Source organism: Lactuca sativa, chromosome 3 (genome assembly GCF_002870075.4).
Source record: "Lactuca sativa cultivar Salinas chromosome 3, Lsat_Salinas_v11, whole genome shotgun sequence".
Taxonomy (NCBI): domain Eukaryota; kingdom Viridiplantae; phylum Streptophyta; class Magnoliopsida; order Asterales; family Asteraceae; genus Lactuca; species Lactuca sativa.
The window spans coordinates 114,409,150-114,418,408 of NC_056625.2; the positions used below are offsets into that span (position 1 = coordinate 114,409,150).

The window sequence follows — 9,259 nt, forward strand, 5'->3', positions numbered from 1 at the left end:
ATAGAATAAGGAGGAACGTTAATAATCCATTTTAAGGCTAATCCTATAAGATTCGATTCGAATCCTTTGCACAAACAACCTTCTTTTAAGTGTGGTGGGATGGGAATGATCTCCATTCTCTCCCTATATTGTGCAATATGTTCTTTAGGATCCGTGGTTCCATCGTAAGGCTTCATGCTAGGAGTTTGGAAGCGCTTAGGAACTTTGGAATTTGCTATTAAGGGGATAAATCTTGAGATCCTATGACTGGTGAGAGATGCTTCCGGTATAGTTTGGACCACCCATGGTACGCGTGAGATCATCTGTCTTAGTTGTTGGAGTTCTTTGGCCATAATTGGACTTATTCTTGCAACAAGATTCGTAGAGTTAGCATTAATAGTTACACCGTTAAAGAAGTTAGCGATATTTCTGTTATTAGGAGTATTGAAGGTCTTATCAAGATCCTGGGTCACAGGAGTTTGGATGTTTGTGATCGTTCTCCCTGTTGGGGTAGCAACGAATGTTGGAGCTGTCGATTTTGGGTGTTTCCCTAGGGGTCCTGCATTGTCGAAATTCAGGATCCTTGGTTGTAAGATTGAGGGTGTGGCCTTCTGATGTTTGAGGATCTCTGCCCTCATCCTTTCTACTTCCTTAAGCAACGTTTTTTTTGTCTTCATGTTGCTGGGCCACATGCTGTATCAACGTCTTCATCATGGAGAAGAGTTCATTATTAGAGATCGAGGCAGGAGGATCATGGGATCCCAAGGATCCTGGGCCGACCAGAGGAGTGCTCTTCTTTGGTACATCAGAAGTTTACCTTTGACCAGGGAGTTCGCTTGGAGGATGTGGAATGTTTTTCAAAGGAATAGAGGGAACAGAAGAATAAGAGAAGGTTAGTTGTGTAGACATGTTATTTGATGACTACGAACATCACGACCCTAGAGTGGGTGCCAAATTGTTTTGTTCAAAAATCGACTGAGTGGATATTAATCAAATTGAATAAGAGGCTGTGGTGTTGTTGGTGAAGTGATTATCGAAATTAGAACAAGATTGCACAAGTGATGTACAAGGAAAGCCCTTGATCCTTGCTAGGATCTCCGACACAAAACCTTGGGAGGTGATAACGATTACCTGTCTTGTTTAATTGTATTGATTGAAATATGAATTGCAGAGATGAAAGTAAGTAAACGAGTACAAGTATTGGAGTGAACCTATATGTGTGTAGTGTGCGAAGTACATGTGTATTTATAGTCTAGTCTAAGTAACAATAAGTCCGATATTTTCGGGATCCTCTCAAATAAAAATGAACACGTTGTCTTGACTTGGTATTTGTGGGTCTTTTGCCTGGTAAAAACGTTTCTCTGTTGAGAATGAGTCTTATGTTGACTAATTCTGCACATGTGAGAAAAAGAATAGAAATATGTATGTTAGAAACGTTAGGAAATAATAGTAATGATAATGGTCAGGGTCCTGAGATACGCTTGGGATCCTGAAAGTTCTTAAAGATCTGGGATCCTGAATATGGTTAATGATCTTGGCCCTAACACTAGTTATAATTTCCTAACTTAGGTTTAATTCGACTTAAAATCTTGATTGAGTTTGGTCCTTACCGACATATAAGTCAGGTGGGTATAGTCACTATGGGAGCCTCATGATGCTGATGTGGAACACCTCTACGACATGAACAATACCTCCTTCACAGAGTGGCTAAGCTAGCCCGGTGCCCGGTAACCCCAACAACCACGAAACTATCTATCTTCTTCCTTTCCCTTCTCTCTTCGTGTGTTGACCACACCTCCAAGGCAGTGGCGACATGATGATGAAGACGATGCTGATGTGGTTTGGTGAGGCGTAAAAAGACCATACCGGGCATCCTAATAATAAACTACATCCTCTATTGGTCTACATACACCACCACGAATATCACAGTAACATCTAATAAAGGAAAACAAACAATAATCAATGTCAATAACACATTTTAAACATTTAATCCATGAAATTAGTAATTTCAAAATGTTTTTTCAAAAAAATTTTGAAACAAAAAATATTGCATAAATATTGTTAATCTAAATAATGTATCCATCCTTTTATATCTCAAAAAATAAAAATAAATCAAAAGTAAGTTTTATCGTCTCAAAAGAATCTATATGCACTATGGCAGCATGTCTTCGGAATCGATTCTAGAAATTCCATGCCTACTGTGTACCGGTGTTTGTATGTGTTCTAATCTTAACCTAAACAACCCTAACTAGTTTAAATGTTTTATACTCAACTACAGAACATTTCAATCTAAAATAGATATGATTCCAATTCGATAACCATTTTATCGGGCACCAACATTGATCGCAAATAAAAAGGAAACCCTAATTCCAGTTCTCGGCTATCGTCGTCATAATTCTACTTGTTTTTTGGTAAATGTTCACCGGCACCGACACTTTCCACTTCTCCATCGAGAACCTCAACCGCTTCTCAGACGACATCGTCGGTGGCTCCCCTGTTTATGAGTCACGACTACCTAGATCGCTACGATGTCTGTCAATTCCATTAATCTTGATCATCATGCTCCCCAATTAACGATTCACACTTTACCATAATACTTATTACGTTGCCTGGATTTGGGTGTGATGATGATATAACCAACTGAACTTGAATCGAGTAGTAACTGAAGTGCACCTCATTCGTATTTTTTGATTATTGCAATTTTTAACTGCAAAAAATAGCAACATACTTTTATTGATTTGTATATTGTAGCATGTTACTTTCCTTTCTTTGTATTGAAGCATTGCACTTTCAATCTTTTTCTTTTATTACGCCGTTGTACCAAACAAAATCTAAGGTTTTTTTTATTTATTTTATTTATTTTTATTTTTTATTTTTATCTATTAAGTTGTGTAATGAAATCTAAGTAATGATATATGTCTTGAAAAAGTGTTATATGTATAAGGTGGTTTTTTTTCTATACCGAATGAATTGTGGTAAGATTAAATGACCATTTTAACCTTACATTCCTAAAGGTTCACATTTTTCATGAATTTTGAGTAAGAATGAGTTGGAAGGAAAAAAAAATGAAAGAACAAATGGGTAAAACGTTAGTGTCTTACTTCGTCAAGCCAAATTATTCATTAACCTATTAAATCAAATAAACAACCATATATAGCTTTTCATAATGCTAATTAAATACTTAACCCACTAAACTTATTAAGTAAAAAAACAAATTTTTTTTCGTATGAGCACTCATTTTACTCATTTTAAGCACAAATATCAAAATGCCGTTCACTTTAATGACCCTGCCAAACATGTCCACCAAGTTTTTTTTTCCAAAAGAGAAATGTCCACCAAGTTGAACCATCAAAAACCAAATTTCCTCAAAAACCAAATTGTTGTCGTTTCAACAACTTAATGCCAATAACTTGCACATGTATTGTACTTCAATCTTCACACATTGTCTTCAAAAGTAAAGTATAACCCTTCTACTTTCCGTATTTACAAAACAACACCTCTTCTTATCAAATTTGCACTTAAGTTGTTTTATCCTCTTTTGTGAGTTCAGGCGGGGGTGTAAAGAAATCTTTAGTCAATCCCCAAACATTGAAATGAACCTCCTCAATCGTCCACTTTTCTTCAAATTGTCTCTTATGATTTGATGACTGTTCCCCATATCTAAAAATTGTTACAGACGTTCTCCCACTATGTGCAATGTTGACACCTTCAACATATCTGTAATCCTCTATCACTGATTCAGTACTAGTTTCCCAAAAAACACCATCCCCATTGTCATAATTCACAGTAAGCAAACGTGAATCCTCAAATTTCACTAAAAGGCCCGATCTTTGGCTAAAGTAACCCCAAATTGTGTGATGTATAATCTCGTATCTTGAATCTGTGTGTTCCTCGAGATCAGATTGGCTTGTGTCAATCTTCAATATAAAGCATTCCTCGTCGTTTATTACCTTTTCGCCTATGCATACCGCTTGAAGAAACAAATCTCCCGTGGACCTTGGGTCCAAACCCTACAAATGGGCAATGATTTTTAGAAAAACATTTGAGAAAATGATCATATATTAAGGTGAACGATAAAAAGATGCAAGCTTGTAAAAGTTTGGATATTAACATGTAACTTATTTTTCGTATTTTTTATACAGACGTATTGTTTATATACTATAACTTACAAGTTATATATAACTTACAAGTTATATATAACTTACAAATAGTTATATACTATAACTTACAAGTTATGTATAACTTACAAGATTAAGTTGTGTTTCATTAAGTTAAGATCAAGTGCTAATCAATAAAAATGACAAAAATAAGTGAGATCCTATAAAAATGACAATGTTATCAAAATATATCGCAAAATAGTCACCAAAGACGTATAAAAAGTTCATGAGTATTTTTACCAAATAAACTTCATCACGTGAAAAAAAAGGAATCTTGCTTGCAAAATCTGTTTTATAAAATAGATTGTTATTTTATAATAAATATTAAAAAAATTGGTCAAGATCAACCATTTTTGTATTTTCAGAACCCAATGAAGTATTACACAAATTTATTAGGACGTTGGTTATTTCATATATGCCCCAACTTTAGTTTTCTTTCCACTACATCCCAATATTTAGACAAAATGATCGAGTGGTACATATAACATTGTCAAACTTTTCCCTTGTAGCATTGGCTTTCATCAGACGCCTGTTCTAGTCTTGATATCTATGCATTGAAATCATTTTTATAAGATTATAGAAATCTCCAAGATCATTTTAATGAAACTACCATTATGGCCATAATAAAATCGTTTCTACTACAAAAATGGTATTCATATCGTCAATAATACTGATGACAAGTACCTGAAGAAATCGACGAAGAGGACGAGGAGGACCTTTGGATATAGGTCTTAGTTGATTTGAAGACTGTCGCCACGAAATCTTGCCATTGCTTCCCGCAATAACTTTGCAACCCGCAACAAGTAGCTCCAAACACCATAAATTTGGATTCTTTTGCCAAAGCACAAATGCACCTGTCTGCTCTCTGCTTTCTGCTTTCACGGTTTCATCCCCTTGGTGGAAGTCTGACGAGCTAATTTTCAACTGCCCAATAGCACATAAACTTTGTACCGCATTTAAAGCCGGTTGTCCACCTATTGCCGCCATGTATTGTTGCACAATATATTTCGCCGTTGATGCTTCCTTAAAAAAAATGCAACATTTCATGTGTTATATTCACAATATAAAGAATTAATAAACAAGTACCACTTAGAAAATTTTGTATGCCCTAGGTAAGATGGTGTTAGGGTTTGCTTACAATAGATGAACTGCGAATGGATCGAGTGCGATTGTCTAGTTGAATCTGAAGGGGAAGAAGAGGAGATCCAACTATGTATAGCAAAAAGGTTAGCTCGTTATAACGATTAACTATTATTGGAGACAACCATTTATCGGATGTTTGAGCCCTCATCCATGTTGACATGTTTTGCCATCGAAGATTTACACTGGTCCCCATGTTTGTAAACATCTCCTCGGGTATAGGTACATCAAGAACCGTCTCCAATGCATCTTCCCTTTCAAAATTCGGACAAAGTACCCTCATTTGTATTATCTGATTAGGGTCGTTTGTAGTTTTTCAATTTATGCGAATTCAGACCGAAAAATCTTGTTTTCTTGATATATTTTCAATGTTCTTGTAGGACTTTGGTAGTTTGTGATGAAAATGAGAAGGTTATGGTGTAGAGAGTTAAATGGCATATGTCCGAGGGCAAGGGCTACCCTTAATTGTAGGGTATGTACGGACATTATTTTAGCTATGAGTTTCTTGTGGACCAATTTGTGGCCATACGCCTATATAATTGTATTGATCCAATCTTGTTTTTAGCGAGCTTTTACTTTGTCTTTTTTTATTTTCTTTTGCGATTCCTAGTATTATTTTCTATATAACAAATCATATATTAAGTTTTAAGAAATTAAATATCTGAATACATGTTTTAAAATATCCGAAATAAGCATATTACCGGCCTTGTAACATAATCTATTTATATAAAAAAATAACACCCTGTCGTTTTATACAGCTTAATCTCTTAAATATATGTCATAATCACATTATAATTAGCAATTTCAAGTTGGTGACGCATTTCAACTTTCAACATATAATTGATATGATACTTTTTTTTTTCTTTCATCTAAAATCTAGATAAGGCCAATTAATATTACACGTAAGCAATGCTATATCAAAGTTACTATTTTGCCCTTCTTGTTTGCGATTATGGCACTCGAACAACACTGTTTTGACTCTGCAACTCCGTGTCTACATTTCTTGATTTCTTTCTTCTTGTGAAAACTTCTTCCATCTCTTCAAGTGACCTCCCTTTAGTCTCAGGCAAAAAGAAAAAGAAAAAGATCCAAGCCAAAACAGACATACCAGCAAACAAAAAGAATGCCCCACCAATTGTGATTGCATTTACGAGGGATAAAAATGTCATAGACACAGTTGCATTGGTTGCCCTATTCACAGCCACCCCAATACTTGCCCCTTGCGCCCTTAACTTTAGTGGAAATATCTCACTACTATAAACCCATGTAACTGGTGCAAGCCCTATTGAGAAAAACATTACATATAGATAACATGTAGCTATACTTAACCAAAGTGCCCAAACTACCTTTTGGTCATGAGATTGATGCACTATGGTTAAAGCAAAACCTAACCCTAATAAGGCAACAATCATCCCTCCAACGCTTATTTGTAGAAGTTTTCGTCTTCCGGATCTATCAATAAAGAAAGTGGATGAAAATATAAATATTAATTTCGTAACACCGACTCCTATGGTTGCTAATAAGAGTTTCTTCTTGGTTGTAACCCCGGCTTTCTTGAAAATCCGTGGGCTATATAAGACCACGGCTTCAATCCCGGTTGCATGTTCAAAGAAATGGATCCCAATGGCGGCTAGTAACATCCATCGGACAGGCGGCGTTGGTCTTAGAAGTAATTCTTTCCATACGCCTTGACCACGCGTGTTATGTTTCAGTCTGACAAAATCGTCTGTACAATCAGGATTTATCCCGGCTGCAAGCTTGATGTCTTGCAGCCGAGATTGTGCTTCTTCTTTGGTGTTTGACACCTTTAACAAGACGCGTTTAGCGTCCCCAAGACGGCCTTGCATGACAAGCCATCTTGGGGACTCTGGCATTCCCAGAATGCCAATAGCTAACCCTAGAGAAGGGAGAGTTGCAATTGCAAACATTACTCTCCAACCGATGTTCAAAGGTAAACTTGCCAAAAGGTAGTTTGAAATATAACCGGATAAAATTCCTATACTGATTCCAAGTTCCGGTAGAGAAGCTAAAATACCACGGGAACTGGCGGCAGAGATCTCGGCTGAGTACACGGGAGCTATTACAAGGGCAAACCCTACTCCAATTCCGGCGACACATCTGCCTGTCAAGAGAACTGCATAGGTCGGTGCAAAGGCCATTAGTAATGAGCCCAATAGGAAGATGATGGCGGCTGAGCATATGGTGTACCGGCGGCCTATGTAGTCGGCAGTTCTGCCGGCGCTCAGGGCGCCAACAAGAGCGCAGAAGTTGATGATTCCGGCAAGGACTTGGATTTGTACGTCGTTGATTTTAAGGTCTTCTTCAATAAAGATCAACGCTCCACTCATGACACCCGTTTCTACGTAAACGAATACAAAAAGATTAATAGATCGAGCATATTATCAAATATAAAAAGAATAGGCCGTACATATTATGATAAAAACACAAATACAAAGATAAGTACATACATACGAATATTTAATTTAATAAGTACATACACACATATTTTGAAAAGAGATCGAGAGTACCATAACCAAAGATGATGGAGATCATAGAAGCAACAATGGCACAAGCACAAGAATAAGTGTTAATTTTTTCATCCTCTTTTCCTTTTCCTTCCCCCATGTTTCAAGCTTCACTCTTTTCTTATCTCTCACGCCCACCCACTATATATATATATATATATATATATATATATATATATATATATATATATATATATATATATATATATATATATATATATATATATATATATATATAGGAAGGGTTATATGGAAAATAAACAATTAGGGCAACACATGTTGAAACCAATGAAAGCATGACAACACATCATTTTGGAATAACTACATAAATAACTTCCATAGTAGATTGCTTATGAATAAAGAAATGGACACGTGTCACTTGATCATTGGTTCCAGCATATGTTGCCCTAATTGTTCACTTTCCATTGAACCTAACCCATATATATATATATATATATATATATATATATATATATATATATATATATATATATATATATATATATATATATATATATATATATATATATATATATAATTTTTGTTAGTTGTAGTTTTTGGGGATAATATTAATATGATTTTATTTTATCAGTAGAGAAAATTTTATTTTATAAGCTTCAAATAGATATATTTGTTATCAGTGGTTTTGGGGTATATTATTAAATATGATTAATACTTGTAATTATGTGGTTTATAAGTAAAAAGTAAAATAAACTATCTATGTAATTTTAACGTATATTTTAGAACGTATTGTGTTTTTTAATTATGAGATTAACATGTTTTATTTTTTTAACTGAATAATGACAATATGGAAGATATATTTTAATGTATTTCTTTCACTCTCAAAAGAAATATACTAATATTAATTAATTTATTAATTTATTTATATTAGCTACATATTTTATATTTATTTGGTGATAAGAGAGAATAATAACTATAATTTGTTCTTATAAAAACCATTGACCGATTTAAGCTTATCTTGCTTTTTTCAAGAACCTCATCTAATAAATTACTAAAAGACCACTTACATGAACCCATAGGCCATAACTTAGTTGAATCAAAGTATTTGTAATATGACACATTTATTTTTCTTTTAAAAGAGGAATAAAAAGAAATCCAAATTGTGTTCCGAAATTAGAAAGTGGAAATGCAGTAAGCCGATATACAACTCATAGTAAACGGGTCAACGGTTCACACCTGTGTTCGAGGGAAATAGGCAGATAGGGCAATGGGCCGCGTGGACCATCATTGGTAGGCAGTAGCAATGTCAAAGGGACGAAATATTTAATATCGTGATATCACAAGAGTGAAATAAAAAACTAAATTTAGAATAAATGTCGAAACTGTTGGGTAATTGGCAGAGTGTTAAAAATATCTCAAATAAAAATATCTGTATTTGAGAATCTGATGTAAAATTATATGAAGTTTAGGATATTCGGAAAGTTGTAAATGGGATAT

The 9,259-nt window shown here is 34.7% G+C and overlaps 2 protein-coding genes across 2 annotated transcripts; both read right to left on the reverse strand.

Moving 5' to 3' along the window:
* Nucleotides 1–3,080: 3,080 nt before the first annotated feature.
* On the reverse strand, nt 3,081–5,919 carry LOC111919374 (uncharacterized). The gene is made up of 3 exons (XM_023914962.3): nt 5,275–5,919; nt 4,821–5,159; nt 3,081–3,989 (listed from the first exon to the last, which is right to left on the reverse strand). The coding sequence occupies exons 1-3, from the start codon at nt 5,557–5,559 to the stop codon at nt 3,498–3,500; spliced, it is 1,116 nt and encodes a 371-aa protein (XP_023770730.1). The 5' UTR covers nt 5,560–5,919; the 3' UTR covers nt 3,081–3,497.
* Nucleotides 5,920–6,041: 122 nt separating this feature from the next.
* Nucleotides 6,042–7,941, reverse strand: LOC111919379 (probable polyol transporter 6). Its single transcript, XM_023914969.3, has 2 exons — nt 7,805–7,941; nt 6,042–7,635 (listed from the first exon to the last, which is right to left on the reverse strand). Exons 1-2 carry the CDS (start codon nt 7,899–7,901, stop codon nt 6,227–6,229), a joined length of 1,506 nt encoding a protein of 501 aa, XP_023770737.1. The 5' UTR covers nt 7,902–7,941; the 3' UTR covers nt 6,042–6,226.
* Nucleotides 7,942–9,259: the final 1,318 nt, after the last annotated feature.